The sequence below is a fragment of the Strigops habroptila genome, chromosome Z (assembly GCF_004027225.2).
Source record: "Strigops habroptila isolate Jane chromosome Z, bStrHab1.2.pri, whole genome shotgun sequence".
Taxonomy (NCBI): domain Eukaryota; kingdom Metazoa; phylum Chordata; class Aves; order Psittaciformes; family Psittacidae; genus Strigops; species Strigops habroptila.
In genome coordinates, this window is record NC_044302.2 from 55,958,730 (window position 1) to 55,977,798 (window position 19,069).

A 19,069-nucleotide genomic window follows, 5' to 3' on the forward strand; every position below is an offset into this window, starting at 1 on the left:
AGGGTAGGCTGCCTGGAAAACGCTGCCTTGGGTTTTTGCTCCTGGTGGTGGAAAGGGAGATGCCTTGCAGTCAGTTGTTGCTTACTGTGAGGCCCTTGCTTGCTGTGCTAGGACAGCAAGTGGTGTGGAAATGATTTTGTGCAGAGCTAGGGAAGTATGTATGTTAGAAAGTCTTCCTTCCAGCCCAGAAGAAGGTGGTCTTTTGTCTGGCAGTCTTGTGTTCATACAGTTGTGTACTGCTTGTGCTCGGGAGGAGGTGGTGGCGGCAGCATAGATGGGAGCGTAACCACAGAGTAGGTGGGGGATTGCAAGAAAAGATAACCCTAGTGAGGAAGATAAAGTGCAGTACAAAATGGGAGGAAAATGAAATTATGTGGATGCTTGGTGTGGCTCAGGAATCATGGAAAGAGTGATGGGATTAGGTCAGGAGTGCCAGTGCCCATCTGGCTTTCTGCAGGGAGAGGCTGCATACTCTGTATAATGCTAATGATTTTTTCTTGGTAATCGAAAGGATCCCAACTGTAATGCTAACTGCTGCAGCTGTGTCAGTAAATTCTCATTCAGTTTTACCTTCATAGAGAAGATAAAGATAGATCTATTAAGCATTTTGTGTAACGCTGAGCAGAATTCAGAAGTTGCACAATGCAGCTAAGTATTTATTAGAAGAATAAACAATTTCAAAACCAGGGTTGCAAAATTGGGCATTTCCTGACTTTGAAATTCCAGAATTTAGATAGCTTTTGCAAGTATTGTGTGTACAAGATGCACACTTGAATCCAGCTTTGCCATGCTGACTGGGGAAGAAGACATGGACCTCCGGGGTTTTGCTGTTGCATTTTATTACTTACAAAAAATTAATTCGGTACTAATAAGGGTTTCTGAATTGACATCTGTGAAAGGTTAAATCTTTTTTTCACAAATACTTCTTTGTGCTTACTTTGCCTCTGTGCCCTGGAGGATCAGAAAGATGGCAGTCGCCTCCCCATTGCAGATTTTCCAGCTTCTCCAATTGTGAGGCTAGCGTTTTGCACTTTTCTAGAAGGTGGGCCCGAGCGCTGTTTCTTTGATGCCCACTGACACAGACGATGTGAGAGCCAGATGGTTTTTGATGGTGGTAACAGTCAGGATACTCCATCACAGCACCCTGCTTTCAGAATTTGTGCTAGTATTCTGTATTAGCACTTAGGCAGCCTGAAATTTTTCTTTGTAATAGTTCGGAGTTTTCTCTTTTGAGAGAGCAGAAATTTGTGTCTTCCTGTTTCTGCGCCTGTACACTCAAATTATTCATGTCAGTGGGAATGTTCACAGCTCTGAACTTCCAGCTGTGCTCTGCCAAACTGACAGAAGCTCTGTTGATTGTTTTATTCTTCTATAGTTGCCCTGTTTTCAGTCGCCACAAATACACAAATACAAGCATTATGGAGAACTGATGCAAGTAGCGTACATACTATTTTGCTCTAGTTTTTCATTTTACGTTGATTTAAAATCATCCTCAGCAGAGTGCCTAAATTAAAATTACTGGTTTAAATGTACTTCAGAAAATTTTCAACAGCTTTACAGAAAACAGAAAAGTAGACTTGTGGTCACTTTAATAAGAGTTTAATTATGTAACTAAGCATTTCAAGTTTCTTTCCGGTCTTGTTAAATGTTCTTGTTTTCAAGCAGAGTGTGGCTCATTTTTACGAGTAGAACCAAAAGCATTAGGAGACCTAACTTTTCGGAAATGCAAAGCCCTCAAACCTAATCAAAGCCAGTGAAAACTGATGGAACTGAGCTAACCTGGAAATTAGGACATTGTCTGGGCCTCCCCCCTCCAATCCTTCCACCCCTTGTGTTATATAAAAAAAGATTCATATTATGGATGACTTCCCAGTGCATGTCAGTGAAGGAGTTATTCCAGATAATTTTCAGCACAGGGAAAGGGGGGGTGTGTGTGTGTATGTGTGTGTGTGAAGGAAAGTAATTAGATTGAAGGCTAAATTAAAGGACAAGGTCCTGAGTGCATTTTCATCTCTATTTAAAGTAATAGGAATGAAAACAAAGTGGATCTTGCACGATTGGGCACGTAACGTTCATTGTAGTTTGGCTCACTCCTTTTTTTCTAACATGCAGAATTTTGCTGTAGATTGACAAATAATGTCCCACAAATCAATCTTACTAATGTGAAAAAGAGCATGTCTTGGAAACCTGTACAGTGGGAATAAATAACAGATTTCTGCTTCAGCAAAGTAGGCACTAACTAATCCAACCAGACCACCTGTCCTCTTCCAAAGGTAATGTAATAGGTTTCAGACTTTGTTGTAATTTTGCATTTTCTGAGGTAGGTGTAGGTGGGTTAGGAGTGTAACCGTGGCTGTAGGGATACTCAGAGTTTTCCTTTACAAGGGCATAGGTTTGCCAATCCTATTTTGGAAGTCCAGAAAACTTACAGGATCTGGGAAGCCTTCTCTGAAGACTTCCTACCATATGGTTCTGTACATAAATGTTTGCTTATCATTGGGACTGATGCTGCATAGTGATGTTCTGGCTGTCTCTTTAAAAAAAGAGAAATCAAGAGTTAGCTGGGAATTGATTATTACATGGAGTGTTTTCAGTAACAAAAGGTGACATGAAAGAAAAGATTAGGACTGTGTAGAAATAATGGCTCAAAGATCTTTCTTCAAACTGCTGTTTTTCACCTTACATTTCCATTAAAATATAACTGCTAAATTGCCTTGAACTTAATCATTGAACTACTGTTCACTCTTTAAATACTTACCTGTAAAGCTGTTTGCCTCAGAATATGCTTGTGTGATACCTTGCAATCCTGATGAGTGGGTACTTTTTAACATGTTGGAGAGCAAATCATGGAATTGCTTATGTACGATGATAAACAGGAAGGGTGCGACATAGACAAACAAGCCTAGTAAGCTTAACTGAAAATACCCCACCTTAAAAACCAATCTGATGTGTTACAAACAGTTGGATCTGATCCAAAGTGTTCATCAAAAGTAAAAAAAAAAAAATTAAAAAAAAAATTAAGTCGCAGGTTTAGCTTGAGCAAGTTGTGATGTGTGGGTTTTTTTTCTTAGCAGACAAAAGATGTGTAGGAATAAGTTTGGGTTTTTTCCTTTCCTTTTTTTCTTTTCTAAACCTTCCCTGTGATCATTTGGTAAACCAGGTGTAAAAGCTTCTACTGTATTTGTCCATCTTCTACTCAGCCACATGAGTTCTGTGTTTGTAGCAGATCTGCTGGCTGCATTTCGCAGAGGTTCCTTGCCTTTGCCTGCTCAAGCATGAGGCCTTTCCCTCCCAGAGAGGCTGTGAGCATCATGCTTGTCCTTGGTGACTTTTTTGCTGCAGCTCACCTTAGTTTTCACTTCTGTTCTCGTCAAGTGCTGCCCCATTCCTCTTGAATACTACTAACTCTCCCTTTGCCCTATGCTGGATAACCTCTGGGTATCACAGTTCAAAAGCAGTGAATTGTTTTGTGGATTGCTGAGGGGCCTGAGTAATGGGTGGCTTGGAGGCAGAATGATGTTCATAGGACTATCTAGCAGATTTAGTATTTAAGCATTTTCTCCCTTTATTTTTGTAGGCAGTGCATTAGGTCTTTGTTTCTGTAGCTGTCTTACTTTCTGCCCCCACACACCTTGAGTACATTAGTAACATGACAAGACGTTGCTAAAAATGGTGCTTCTGTTCCTAAGATCCCAAGGATGGGAGGTGAAGAGGTGAGGCAGGTTTGTGTAACTGATGCTTAAGATGACTGCTGCACTTCTCATGTTCTTTGCTGTCTGAACTTAGTCATGGTGATTTTTATCTTTATCATTTATCAGAGAAGTGGGATTTTCTTCAACCTGCTATTAAAAGAAAATATGTAGACTCAAATTGTGCATTAAACTTAAGTGGCAGTTCAGAATATTGACAGCTGGTGCTCTAGATTGAAGTGATTCCTTTAAACTGTTGCCTATTTGCTGTGTAATGTGTGACTTGTTTTCAAGAATTGTATTTTCACCAGTTAATGCACTCTCTAACCAAATTAAACTATGCAGACAGCTGTAGAAGTATTGCAAGATCAGTGCATACAATGTGCTATTTTTGGCAGTACTCTGTTTGCCTTCTCTTCTACTTCTCGCTTCCCTCCTCTCCCCACAGCATCATTTATTCCGCAGCAAAACAGAAGAATGCGCTCAGTCGCACTTCTCAGCAGCTACACAGCCTGTGGAGAGTGTGGGCAGTCTCTGTATGCAGCATCCTGGAAAATGTGCATTCCCTTGAAGTGATCTGCTGAAGAGCACGTACTTGTACAGTTGTTCCAGACTGCCTTGTTGCACTGATCTCAAGGTCTGAAATGCCTGGTCTCTAATAGTCCCTGGGATATACGTTTCTTCTGCCAACAAAACGCTACCTGCTGCTGTTATCCGAGGAGCCCCAAAGAGCAAGGACACTGAAGATGGCTCTGTGTGCTTTTTATGCAGTTTGGGGTTTGTTACTGGAAGTAGCAATAGCGTTTGGTCCAGTACCGAGGATCACTTGGGAACACAGAGGTAAGAAGAGAAACTTTAGTGGTGTGATATGGTACATTGCCACGGGTCTAAAACTTGTTGAGGCTGTATGTTCTTCAGGCTGCTTGCTGTGAGTTTGGTCAGGTGTTGCTCGCTTTGCTCATCTTATGAAGTGCTTAGGACAAGAATATTCAAAAGTGACTCAGGCACTGGGTTAACTGAGGTTCTTTCGGGTCCTCCAAGCAGATCTGAAAACAGAGGTTTTTAAAGGAGAAAATTTGATTTTGGCTTTCTCAGCTGAAGGATCCTGCTGCCGAAGCTTGCTTTAAGAGAAAAACACAAAGCTAAAGGATTCTCTCTTCTCTCTGCGCAAAGGGAAGTAATAGGGATCAGAAAATCCTTTAGCTTTTGGTTTAATAATTTAGCCTGTATCTGAAGAGACCTCTAGAGCAAGGACTAAAAAGTAGTTACTTGCTGCTGTTTGTGAATTACTTCACACCCCACACACCCCGCATGTGGCATGAATACATTTTACAAGGTTTTGTGTTTGGGTCCTCCTTTACTACTAGTTAGTTAGCAACGATTACTTACTCAAGTGTGCTGTAACTGTTTGTTCAAAACCAAACAAGTATGTGGGCGGTGTGAAGAAACAGCCCTAAATAAGGCAGTTAAATACTGAGCAGTCGCAGTATAGGAAAAAACAGATGGAGATAGAGAATATAGTAAGCTTATTTGAGATGACTGTTAGAAAGTGTTTTGCCTGTTTATTGGTACAGCAGTTAGTGAGTTGCTGATGTAGCTTTTGGGAAAGAATGGTCTAGACAAGGCTTGTAGTTCTTGTTTACACTCCTTGATGCTCCTATCTTGTATAATAGTAAAAATTTGGCAAGGTGTTGTTTTATGGCATTATGGTAACACACTGTAGACTCGCACCCAAATTGCTGAAAATGAATGGAATTTATTTTCATTCTTACTATTTATCTCTGTCTCTTTCTGCTGAAGATTGTTGCATTTAAACATGGGAAGCCTGCTTTGAACAGGAGAGGGAACTTAGTTCAGTGGAGGAATGAACATGTAGAGTGGTATGAACCAGTTCATCCATTTAGGGAAAATTTTCCTAGCAAGTAAAAGATTTTTAAAATTGCATGCCTGAGAATCTAGTTTAAAAAGAATGCTTCTGCAGTATTACAGTTGAAAATGCAATTTCTAATGTTAGAATTGGGAGCAATAATACATAATTTTCTGCCTGTTTCTTAAAAAGCCACACTTAATTATTGTGGTAGTCTCTTGCACAAAATGCAGTCCCCCAAGCTTTCAGTCATTTTTCCATTATGGCTGTACATGCAGAAAAAGTATTCTTGTGTATTAGTCATTTTGTATCATCTTTCTCCAAGTCATTCTGTTACAGTCTTCATAATTCCTCATTCCACTGCCTTTTCCCTCATTTCTCCCTTTGATCTTATTCCTTTTCATCTTGATTTTTCCCTAGTGTTACTTCATCATGTGTGCTTCGTCTTTGGTCTCCAACATCAGCTTATTGATCTCCTGTAAATTGTTCCTTTTTAGCTTCTGTGTCTTCTTTCTGCTATGCTGAAGTGTTGTCTTTTAAGGCGCACAATTTTCTGTGAGATTTGTTTGGGGCACTTGCAAGGGATGTAGTGACTGAGCTCATTTTCCACAGGAGGGTAGGTATGTGGCAGGGAAAAGGTGATGAAGGACCTAACAGTAGGTGTAAGATGGAAGATTAGACAAAAGGGAATTAACAGGTAGAAAAATATGAAGATGTGAGTTACAGGAATCAGTACAAGAGGAAAGGCTTAGGCATTTGAAATTGAATGAGAAAGTGGGGACCAGTGATTTTAATGTTGATGGGAGCTCCGTTTATGCTGAACTGAGCTGCTGAGAGCTTTCTTGTCTGTTACATGGTTGTGCAAACTAACCTTTGTTGTTTCCAAGATATCAGACAGCTATTAGACAACTTAGAAAAATGACCCATAACTTTGACCCTAAGTGATCCTGTTTCTTCATGTGGTGCTATTCTTCATTTCAACAGAGGTCCAGCTCATACATTTTCATGAATCAGAAGTGTCAAACTATTCAACCTTGCTGTTAAGTGAAGATAAAGATGTTCTATATGTAGGAGCCAGAGAAGTGATCTTTGCATTAAACGCAGTGAATATTGCTGAAAAGCAGCACGAGGTATGCTTTTTAATACACTGTCATCCATGTAAAAAAAGAATACTTCATATTTGGCTTCATGTCCTGGTATCAGTAGCACTGCACTTTAGGTTTGGCTTTATGTACCTAAAAGAGAAAATACTATGTGTGGGCTACTTCTGTGTTATTACTGGAAGAGGCTGTAGAGTAAAACATTCCATCAGATGAGAGGAAGAAAGAAGTTGGATATAAACAAGTAATTAGAGGTCTCCTTAGGTGTTTTCTTCCTGGCGACAGGATATTGAACTGGAGGGACTTTGATATCAACTGTAATGGTGGTTTTTGTGCATATTTTTATTAGCAGGAATGGGCCATCTTCTGTGAATCAGATGGTAATCTAATCCAAAACAGAAGCAAAGTTGGAGCTTGCTCGGGAGTAGCAGGCTTCAGATGTGTTTCACCTGAAATGAAGGCCCTGTCCTTTCAGTTTCAGCTTCTGTTTTGTGTCTCTAGATGTGTCTGCACAGCAAGCGGTGGTGCAGACACGTCTGATTCAGCTTGTTCAGAGAAGTACTCTGGATGTGCTGACGTTGGCTTCTCAGAGTACATGAGCCCATGCAGAGGTCTGCTAATATTGTATTGTTTCCAGTCCTTCCCAGGCTGCTGCTTCTCATCCCATCAGCAGCACAGGCTGACGCTTAGAGGCACGGCATCATGTTCACAGGTGGTGGTGGGCAGTTTCACCAGTGTATAAAACTTGTTTTATGAGTACATGTAACTGTCAAAGTTGTACTTCTCCACATAGTGTAAATCGGTCCGGTAAATTTTCTTTCATCTCCCCCCTCAAGTGTCTTTCATTCAAGTGTGAATGAAATTGAGAAGTACTTAAAATGGAGAAGTACTTAAAGCAGTTACAGTTGCATTTCCCTAATGCATATGGTAATGGCAACTTCATTAGCAATTTGAGGAGAAACATCATGGTCATGATGAACCCAAAAGATAATAGCAGTGGTTTAGCCCCCGTTAAGGCACATGCATTTGAAGTGTCACCTTTTCAGGAAAGAATAGGTTTGAACCTTTGAAAGCTCCTTGCAAAATGGCTTGCATTTGCTGCAGGTAGTTTTAGGATTGCCTTTTTTGTGTGTTACTGCAAGATCTTCAGACCTTGCATTGAATTAAAGTGCTTTGGATGAGCCTTTTTGTTGCTTGTTTTTTTTCACTTAGTTGCACTGGAAGGTCACAGAGGATAAAAGGACTAAATGTGCAGTCAAGGGCAAATCAGAACAGGTACGTACTTTTATTGAACTTTGGGAAAGATGTTATACATTACACTTCAAGAGGAGTGATGTTTAAGAAGGGTCCAACTGTTTGAAATTAAAATTTTCAAGTAATCACCTAAATTTTTAAATTAACTTGAGTTCTGGAAACGGCCACAGTCTTAGTCTTCCCTCCCTTCACCCTCCCCCCACCTCCATTCTTAGCTAATTATTTTTTGCCGATGAACATTATTTGAATGTTTGAAAATCTGAACACACCCTAATGTGTACTTAATACTACGAGTTTTTCTATTGAAATGATAAACTAGCATTACTTTCACTAATTGATAGCAACTGTTGTGTTTTGTTACTGCAATAATTCTTCCTCAGCATTTGATTTCAGAAAATGACTGATAATTTTGTTTGCCTTGCTTTAGGGCATAGGGTTCATTTATTAGGCCATTGCTGTTCACTAACAACATATATCCTTATTCTAGTGCTCAGCGGATGTACCCCTTGTGGCAGCAGCTCCTCGCTGGTGTGACTGCTCAGGCAGCATCCCAGCACCTGAGCAGCCTGGTCTCCTGCCAGCTCGGCAGTGCAGGCGGCTCAGCCCCTGGGGTCCCACAGACTCCTCGCCATTGCCAGTGAGCAGGCCGGCTTGCTGATTTTGACTTTCTGTGGAAATGGTTTGCTTGAGGCAGTTGACTGTATGTGTAGCACCACTTCATTTAGTGATACAGTAAAGTGAGGGTTTGCTGTGCAAGACTGATGGTCAGGCTTTTAAGCACAGGTTGGAAAGTGGAAGTCTGCAAGCCCTGCAAATACAGAAAGCAGTCCTACGCTACCCTTGCAAGGATTTGACATTGGCACCCCATAACCTGACAGCTTCTTTGGTTCACACTGTTATAAAATCCCAGGTGTGCATCCAGGGCTGATAGATCTCCTGCATTCGTGGGGCTCCTCAAGATGGGAGTGGGCTCTCTTTCCCTTGGCTCAGTTTACTGCCTTTCCTTCAACTGACAACCATCAATACATTATCCTAACATGAAGTGTGGCTGGTATTTAAGGGCCATTTCCTTCTTGTCTGCCTCTTCAAGAGGCAGTGGAGAGTGTCATTTCTGTTCTCCAGGTTTAGATGGGCTTACTAGTAATAAAATTCGCATACATCCACAACTGAATACGGGAAATGTGAATTTCTCCCACGTGCATATAGGTTAGTGGGTGATGCATGCATCTCTGCCAATTCTCTTCAGAGATTATTAGTGTTAGGTAGAAGGGGTGTTAGACGCCTTTTGCCACCGCTCTGAACCTTCTTCTTTTTCCCTGACTACAGTTTAGCAAGTTATGCTTACTGCCATCCATACTTTTCCTTCACTGTACTCACAACCTTTGTGAGTCACATTTATAGTAGCCATGATGTTTTGCATAGTACAGTAGTTTCAAAAGAGTCAAGATATTAAGCCACTACTGCTATTTCTTACACTAAAATGGACAATCTTCTCCCCCACCCGTCACCCCTGTACTGTTTAGTGCCAGCAAAAGGCGTTTATGCGGCTGTGAAAGGACCTCATCTGGCAGAAAAAAGTTTAGCTTCCTCACCTAATCCCTAGTTTTCTGCCATACCAAACCCACCATACAGTCACAGAAGTACCTGGTGTGGCTCATAAGAAGGAAGAGCAACAACAGTGCTTATTCTTGCATAAGTAGTTTATGAAACTACAGTACAGTGGTGGTACCTGGCTGTGTTACCACCAAGGATTAAGGGGTGGTGTTGATACCGTTTTTTTTCTCTCAGTGAGTGTTTAGAGTTGTTTTTCTTGGTGGTTATTCCGAAACTTTATGGTATCCTTTATTCAAGGCTTTGCTCAAACTCCTTGTTCTGTTACTGAGCCAAAGGAATGAAGAAGCTTCCTTGGATGAAAGAGCAAGTGATATCAGGAACTGGGTGGGGGAAAAACCCCAAACCAGCAAAATAGATATGTGACAAAGCTTTCTAGCTAATTTAATGGTATTAGAGGTTTCTTTTAAGAATCAACCTTGACTGTCACTTACTGTTTCATCTAGGCTTACAAGGGATGACAAAGTCTAAAACTTACTCCATGCTTAACTAGGCATTCCCATGGATTGAATGTGTCTTTGGAGCTTGTGCTTTCATGGAACAACTTGAGATGTACCTTGCTGAGTGTATGTTACTTGATCATGCTACTCTGATAGGTATACTCAGGGAGCTGAGCACTACTAGCTGTAGGAAACCAGATGCTGGGGGACCACGGCTCCTGGAGATTTCAGGGAAAAGGGTCCCAGTGCTGATTGTATTGCCCAGCTTTATGGTGTGGCATAAGTAGCGGCAACAGATGAGCTGACAGCACAACTTTTGTATATTTATGTTGGAACGTGGAAGCTGTGGTTTATCAGCCTTTTCTCATGCTTTATTACAGACAGAGTGTCGTAATTACGTGCGTGTGTTGCAACAGCTGAACGATACTTTTCTTTACGTGTGTGGAACTAACGCGTTTCAGCCAACATGTGATTACCTGGTAAGAATGTACATATCGTTTTGAGCTGGTAACAACTGTAACTTACAAGCAGCTCATTTAAACAATGAGCTAATCTCCATTCCTAAAGACTGTTGCAATTTCAGTGCTGGTTGTAACGTTTGGAGCATTTATTACGCTGTTCCACAGTAACGATAGAGGATGGAAATAAACTGTACTGTTCCTTTTTCAAAGCACTTACTGAATTATTTATTCACCTTGTTTAACTGTGGATTTATTTCTTCTTAGCCTTCATAATTCTTTGTGTATTGTGCGTTAGCATAAAAGCAATTTCTAAAACTGAAATTACATTCTTTGTGACTTCTATCCATTACTGAACGTCCTTGAAATTTCTCAGATTCATGTCTCTGCTTGTCTTGTCTCCGCTCCTGGCTATGCCACAGCTTCATAGTGCTGAATGCTTCAGAGTGAAGTCTTGGCGCAAAATCAACTCCCTTTCTTGCTGCTGACTCTTGTATTATTAGCCTTACTGTGGCTCTTAACAATTCTGAAATTGAGAAATCTTGTAATTGTTCTTTTCTGACTCCCCTGCCTGCAGATCAGCCTGCCATCACCTCTGGAACATTGCCAGAAGTCATTGCCCTTAGCCTTCAATATCTTCATTACACAGTGTAACTGATCATTTTCTCAGTACTGAGGCTACAGTCATCTTCGTGATCCTCATTCCCTTATTTTTCAAGGGATTTGTAAAGTAGCAGCTGAAGTACTCTGCTTTCTGAAATTTAGTTGGATTGTGACCCATCTTGAAAGTGGCTAAGTCTACTTCAGAAAGCCTCCCTGATTGCTAAACGTCTCCATTTTTGTGCAGGCTAATTCAGTTATTGCCAGTTCTTTCTATATATCAGTTAACTTCTGCCTTTCCTGCAGCCTGGCTTTTTTGAGTGCCCTCTTTTGAGGTCTGTCTGGATTTAACTTTTCATCTTCTGTGCTTTTCTGCTTCCACACACAAATCATAGGATCACATTTCTTCTCTGTCTGCTGGACTCAATAAGGTTTTCTGAAAATGCATATTTGCCTTTTATAATTTTACCAAAAATGCCTTTAGTGCTGGAAGTTGCAGACGTGGTCCGTTATTTAGTGTTAACTTTTTCAGTTACCTTTGCGAGTGAAATAACTGAAAGAAAAAGTGCTAACAGTTGTTCTGTGGTTTTCAACTTAATTTTTTGCAGAATTTAATTTCATTTGAACTTGGAGGTAAAAATGAAGACGGTAAGGGCAGATGTCCATTTGATCCTGCTCAAAGCTACACATCTGTTATGGTTGGTAAGTTCAGACTTTAATGCCTCTTTATTATATATAAAAATGTTTGATATTTTCCACTGTCATTCTGCAGGCTCTCAATATAGAAATGGTAGATTGTGTCCATGTTTTTACATCTTTATTGTGTGTTCAGGTAGACATTGAAATACTTATATAGTCAGCGTTAGCATGTTTCTTAAAAGGAGGAATTAAAACTCTCTTATTTTGTAAGCAACTTTTTAAAAAATGAATTTCTAAACTATAATTTCAGGTGTTTAATCTATTTAGTTGAGGTTGTCTAAATGTACTTTGACTACCTATGTAGTATCAGTGTCATTCCAGTAAATGTAACAAGTAGAATTTTTTAGCTGTCCCAAAGACATATCCATGAGACAGAATAGGGAAGTGAGAAGTACATTTGTGCGTGTATTTCTGCATGGTTAGGTACTACTCAATCTTGATTTGGCGAAACCAGAGTTCTTGGCTGTAACCTGGTGTCACAAGACCATAAAAGAGAAGCTCAAAGTAAAACAAAATGGGAAATAAGGAAGAAAGAACATGCTCCATGCACTGTTGCCTAGATTCTTAAAAGTTGAGTTTGAATGATGATGTCACGGAGGGAGTAAAATAGTTGCAAAACTTCTGTGTCATTTTTAAAGTAAATTTTCATATTGGTATGTAAGGTGTAGGTTTACATGTTAAGTGTTGAAGTACCACAAAAACAATGCTGACTTTTGCCAGTTGCCAGTGTTAGAGCAGTAATAATCCCAAGTGTGGAAGTGTCAACCTTGAGAATGGTAAGGAGAAATGTAAACATAGAAGACAAGTCTGGGGTAATTTAAAGGAAATCCTTGTTTATCTTTTCTTGTGGGAAGTTTAAGCTTACATAGTCTCCTGAAATATTTATCTACCCTTTTTGGGTACATACATCTAGTACATAAGAAAATCTAAAATATTTGTTCTTGTGTTAAAGATGAGGAGCTTTATTCCGGGACTTCCTACAATTTTTTGGGAAGCGAACCTATCATTTCACGGCACTCCCATCAAAGCCCTCTCAGAACAGAGTATGCAATACCTTGGCTTAATGGTAAGTGGGCATGAGAACTGTCTGAACCAAACTCTTTTTCCTTCTTCAGTGTCACACAGAATTTAAGTGTCTTACCTGGGTTAAGGGGCAGTTGTCTAGTATCTCAAAGATATCGTTATACTGGCATTCACTGGTATGTAAGGGTGTGCCCTCGCGTGTCTGTCAAGAGATGTTATTTTGAAATGTCAGAATTTTTATAGCATTCACAATGAAAACGGTTTTAAGCCACAGAGGCTTCAACTTGATGTTAAAGTGCTACAGTTTATTTTATATCTACTTGTTCATCCTTGCAGTAATGCAGCATGGTTATGATACAGTAAGGGGGAGAATGGTTTTGGTCTCTAACAGGCTTTCAGATTGAGCTGATCCTGGTTCCTGATGATTTCAGTTCCTGAATTTCAGATTTCACCAAATTTTGTGAATGCTCAGAGGTTTGTGGCCCCAAAAAGGGCCAACATCATGCAAGCAAGAGATGCATTATGTCCAGAAAGTACAGAATGCTGAGTTCTGTAATACGTGTTGTAACAATACTGTCATTTTTAGTGTTTCTACTAATAGCTGAAATAGAGGAGCAGTGTGCAAGAGAGGGTACCTCTCCAGGCCCACTAGAAAACTGCACTTGAGGCTAAAGAACGTTGAAGTAATGAGGTATCAGACCATAGAGGTCTGTCAAGTATCTCAGTGCTTTCATGTAGGGTTTGTGGGTTGAGTTTTTTTCCTCTATTTCTATTTTTTTTATTTTTTTTATTTTCTTTTTTTTTTTTTAGAAGTGCTATTCATACTATGAACTGCAAACTGTGTAGACAAGTCAGTGACTGGGGAGCCCATATGCGGTGTGAGGTTTGGGTGAAAGAGGACTCCAAGAATGTCATTGAGGGAATCAAGTTAGTAGTCTCATGTATAGTATAAAATTCTTCTCTTTGTATCTATAGAGCCCAATTTTGTTTTTGCTGATGTCATAAGAGCAGACCGAAACAGTACAGATGGAGAAGATGACAAGATATACTTCTTTTTCACTGAGGTGCCTGTGGAGTATGAATTTGTTGGAAAACTGATGATTCCGAGAATAGCTAGAGTGTGCAAGGTGGGATGTAGTTCAATTTACTTTTATTAATTGGACTAGAATTTTGTGTGTGTTAAAATAGCATTTATTATTGTGGACTTGCTGCCAATTAAATTGAAGTGGTCAAACTTGGTGAATCAGCAGTTTCAGTCAGTTCTTCGGAACTGAGAAAGCCTTATTGTTGCTTCAGGAGCAAATACTTGATTTAATTTTGCACAGTGGTAAAATTTCCTGAAGCTGTTAGAGCTGCCAGAACCTCAAGGAAAATGGTCACCAGCAGCCTGATTCTGTCACACGTGATGTGTTTAAACCTCAGTGTATTAGGCTGATTCAAGTGTGTACTTAGGAGTGCTAGTTAAAAATCTTGCTGATGAAAGAGGTTATTTTTTAGTAGAAAATACTGATTTAACAAAAACTTTTTTACTGGAATGTATCGATTTCCTCAGGATTTTTTTTCCACCAGGAAATTTATCTAGCTGTTTCATTTTGATGAGGTTGAAATGTTTTATTTTGACCTTACTGTTTTATATTTAAACGTGGAAGTCAAAACATCAATAACAAGTTAGTGCTCTTGAGATTTCCATTAAACAAGCAGCTGGAGGCAGGTTTACGTGAGTCTTATTATGGCCCTTTGCCCACTGGCAGCTTGTGCACTCCTTAAAGGGGGAGTATCGTGGAATATGAGAGCTTTATTGCTGCTGTTTGTCTGACATGGGAATCAGTGGCAGGTTGCAAATCTATAAGCGTTTATACTTAAATTTTTCAGGTTTCCTCTAATACTTTCCATAGGGAATATGGGAAATATTAGTAATGTTCAAATATCGCCTGCTTTTTGAAGAGAAGTAACAGAGCTACCACTGGAGTACTAAATATTTTGAAACATTTCTAATCACTTTATCTTTACTTCTTTAAGTCTTGGTCCTGCAAATCCTTAATAAAGGTGGTAACTGTTTGCAGAATTAAGCCATAGCTGCATTTCTTCGAAGGAAATTATTAATATCGGGCAAGTTCAAGTGCATATTATAACATTAGAATTTAAATCACAGTTTAGATGTCACAGAACAATGCAATGCTTCTTACTTGTCTTAAGGGACGGTATAATACTTCTATACTTATTTTACTTGTTCTAAGAAGTCTTTACTCATCTCAATTTTCAAGTGTTGCTGAAGTATGGTTCTTTCTATAAGTCTCATATCTCATCTTCCCTCTGTGCACTGATAGAAACCATTCTGTAACATTTTTGTTGAATCGATCAATTTCCCTGTGGCTTCTTTATTTTTCTGTGTTAACACTTCATAATGTGCCGATGGTGAAATGTTAGAAAGTAACAGGGCTCGGTAATTTCATGCTGTAGAGCAGTGATTCTTGAGCGCAAAAATGATGCTAATTCTCCTCACAAACACCTTTTTATTTATGGTTTTTGGTTTTGGTTGTGGGTTTTTTTATTTGTTTTTTGTTTTTTGTTTTTTGTTTTTTTTTTTTAATATCAAAAGAGGGACCAAGGAGGACTAAGGACCTTGCAGAAAAAATGGACTTCCTTTCTTAAGGCCAGATTGATTTGTACCAACCCTGACAAGAATTTAGTTTTCAATATTATCAATGATGTTTTTATTCTCAAGTCTACAACTTTGAAGGAACCAGTGATATATGGAGTCTTCACACCACAACTGTAAGTGTGATACAGTCTTTTCCTGGATAAATACTTTTAATCTCAGTTAGTTACTGCAAGTAATAATTGCTCCTGTGGTTTGCTTTCTTTCATTCTAAACTTTTAGGAATAACGTGGGACTGTCAGCAGTGTGTGCATACAATCTGTCTACTGTGGAAGAGGTTTTCTCGAAAGGAAAATACATGCAGAGTGCTACAGTAGAACAGTCTCATACAAAGTGGGTACGATACAATGGGGAAATTCCTCATCCTCGACCTGGTGCGGTAAGTTTGTGTAATATTGGATCTGATAACAAAAAAAAAAAAGACTTTTCTTTTTAATGCTCAGGACTAAAGAAACTAGTAAATATTAGATAACTGGCCTGGATACTTCTTGTTTTAAAGGCTTTGTAGAAAAAACACTCATACAATTTATTCTGAACTTTGTTTCTGGAAATCAAAAGTGGGTTTTCTAAGTTTACAGTAGAGTTATTTGCTGGTTTTCATTTTCATGATTTTGTTACTAATTTTATAGTGACAAAATAAATGTCATTGTATACTAGGCAACGTCAAATATTTTTTAGGTCAGTTGAACAGAAGTACAGCAAACATTGTATTGTCTGAGTGGGTTCAGCAGGTTTGTCCAGTACCATGCATTGCCTGCAAACCAACATGTTCATAGTGCTGGGTCTCTTTCACATTTCTCTTAATTTCTTACATTCCCTGCAGTTATCTTGTTGCTACTTTTGAATGAGGTGACAGTTAAAAGTAGTTAAGAAGCAGGAGATTCTAAAATGTATTTTGGGCCCAAACAAAAATGTAGTCCAAACCTCAGGGATTTGTACATCACAGAAGCTGAAGTGCTATGAGACCTGAGGACCTTCCTCAGTAGAATGAGTATAATATAAATGTGTGTTTACTGGCCAGAATAATGCAGAAAAGAAAATGCACGTAGCTGCTGATAATTGTCTCTCTTCTGTACAAGTAAATGGTATAATTGGGTTGTTGCGTTTTTTTGTTCTCCCCCACTAGTGCATAAACAATGAAGCCAGAGCATCAAACTACATCAGCTCTCTGAATTTACCAGACAAAACATTGCAGTTTGTTAAAGATCATCCCCTGATGGATGACTCAGTGACTCCAATGGGAGACAGACCTCGACTAGTAAAACGAGATGTGAAGTACACCCAGATTGTAGTAGACAGAGTCAGAGCACTCAATGGAACCATATATGATGTTATGTTCATCAGTACAGGTGAGTTCTGCAAAACACTTTTTTTCGATGATGCACTGATTCTTTAGGCTGAAGTATGTTCTAAGAGAAACTCTTGAGTTTCCATATTTACAATGCTTTTACAGCAGCTGGTGCTTCCATTAAAAAATAAATAGCAATGGTGAGTAAGTGGAGAATCTTACATGCTTTGAGAAAGCAATGCAGGAAAAGAACTGCAAAACTGCAATGAGTGCAGCAAAAGTACATTCAAGATAATTCCGAAGTGGTCATTCTTTGTTCCAAAATGTTATTTCTTGCTCAGAGGTCCTCATGGTGGCAAATTTAATGATTGCCATTGGCACACACTGTGTAAAATCATCAGCTGAACAGCAAGCAGATTGGGTCAACTTACAGCAATTGTGGAATATTTTCTCTACCTTTTTATTTTAAAGATCTTAAATATTTTACTTTGTTGTTTCAGATCGAGGAGCCCTGCACAAAGCTATCAGCTATGAAAATGGAATGCATATTATTGAAGAAACACAACTTTTTCCCAAATTTGAGCCAGTCCAAACTCTCTTGCTTTCATCCAAAAAAGTAAGTGCTGTAATCGTCACATCATTCCACTCATTTTGCTCTTCCTCAAAACTTTTTAGTACCACCTTATAACCTTATTGCGACAAAGAAAGGCTGTCACTGTGCACAAAGACAAAGGCTGCATCTATAACTCCTTGTGCTGCACCAATATCACGTATTGCCTGCTGCATTTCAGTGTCTTTGGTAGGTGGCAAGCTTCTGAAGGTATGTAGAAATGGGGAAGGTGGAGGCTGGGGTACAGGCGTAGGGGTCTTCACTGTGATTCCATGTGCAGAAGCTGAAAGTTGTGATTTAAGGTACCAGTTTTCAGGTTAAGAGTAAGGTAAAAATCCTGACCCCTTGTGGCCATTGCAAATCCGTGAGGAAAAATCCTTTGGGGGCCTTAGCAGAGGAATGGTGTATCTTTCTGAGGAAATAGACCTAAGATGATCGAACAGTCTTGTGTATTATAGAGCCTCATAACTGTGTAACCCGAATCTTGCAGGCTTCTGCATGCTAGATGTATCATTAGAGCAGTCACGTTAGTGCAGCGGGGAGTGAGGACCTCTGGTGAGGTCCTGTCTGTCTGGCGGGCACCAGCTGCAGCTCCAGCTGGGGAGCACAAGCCTAGCCGCAGGCTCCAAACCCAGCCTATTAATCAGTCACTCAGTTTAATCCTGGGTTTGTGAAAGTGGGAGGATAATCAGTCTGTGTACTTTGTACATGAGTTACACTTCTGGCCCTAGTTACTCAGACCAGCAGATCCGTGAATGTCTAGGAAATTAGCACCTGAAGCAGTGGCTTATAGTATCACACCCCTAAACTGGTTTGTTTTGAGGTTTCTTAACCTTAAGGAAAGAATGACTCTTGAAGTATTTTGTAGTATTGCTGGTGTTCAGTAGCTACCTGGTGATCAATAAATACTCTGCAGCTAGGCATTTAGCAATACTCTACTTTCTGAACACATTACATATCTTAGAAACAGCTTTTATTTTTGCGTGATACTTAATAAAAATTTCAGTGCTTGTAGATTTTGTAAAGATATTTGGTTTTTTCACTGATGATGCATCACACTGGCAATTTATACAAATACATATACAGTATGTGTGTGTATATATATGTATGTATAAAATGTTTGCTGGTTTCTTCTATTTTATCTGCAAAGAAAGTTTTAAGTGCCTTACTTTGTCAGGAAATTTTGGTATTTGCTTTAAGATAGAAGATAATGATAATTAGATAATTTCAGCAATGAGGAATGGAGATTGGGTCAGGTGTGAGTCAGGAAAGATGCATAGTTATGGTACCACCCAAACAGGGATTACTTCTGCTCCCCAGCATGAAAATACAAGTTTCTACCTCCCTGGACATCACAGTAGCAATCACAGTCAATTGCTACTGAAGTCATTTGTCAAGCTGGTATTGTGGTATGTGTAGTGGCCATAATAAGGATTAATCACAGGAGGTTAATAGTTGCTACCCTAGACCTCTCTGGAGTCAGTTCTTTCTGAACACATTACTGCAGTAGTCTTCAGGCCCTTCCCATGTACCTGTATCTTGTTTGGAGAGTGGTGGGCAGTGTCAGATGAGCCTATAGTAGATCCTCATCACTCCCACTTGACTGAAAGATGTGTCTGGATTTTTTAAAAAGTTAAATTTCAGGATGAAAGACTGCATTTGAGTGTATGTCTCTTCAGGTTGATTGTCTTTCAGAGTCCATCTTCCAGCACTATAAGCAGATTCTGTTTTGACACAGTTTTGATTCTCATTGTCCAGCATCAAGAGTTTC

General features: G+C 39.5%; 1 protein-coding gene across 17 annotated transcripts in view; it reads left to right on the plus strand.

Annotated features, from left to right (window-relative positions):
• SEMA4D (semaphorin 4D) overlaps positions 1-19,069 on the plus strand; it is a 95,749-nt gene that overhangs the window by 56,509 nt on the left and 20,171 nt on the right. For all 17 annotated transcript variants that reach the window (XR_003995001.1, XR_004389867.1, XR_003995002.1 and 14 more), the window contains exons 3-13: positions 4,138-4,529; positions 6,541-6,686; positions 7,869-7,931; positions 10,342-10,440; positions 11,628-11,721; positions 12,671-12,784; positions 13,717-13,868; positions 15,341-15,516; positions 15,623-15,779; positions 16,527-16,749; positions 17,189-17,304. Coding sequence is in view for 13 of the 17 variants with exons in the window: in XM_030511605.1 (XP_030367465.1) it covers positions 4,436-4,529; positions 6,541-6,686; positions 7,869-7,931; positions 10,342-10,440; positions 11,628-11,721; positions 12,671-12,784; positions 13,717-13,868; positions 15,341-15,516; positions 15,623-15,779; positions 16,527-16,749; positions 17,189-17,304 (1,434 nt within the window). In the remaining 4 variants the exon portion in view is untranslated. The remainder of the gene's footprint in view (positions 1-4,137; positions 4,530-6,540; positions 6,687-7,868; positions 7,932-10,341; positions 10,441-11,627; positions 11,722-12,670; positions 12,785-13,716; positions 13,869-15,340; positions 15,517-15,622; positions 15,780-16,526; positions 16,750-17,188; positions 17,305-19,069) is intronic.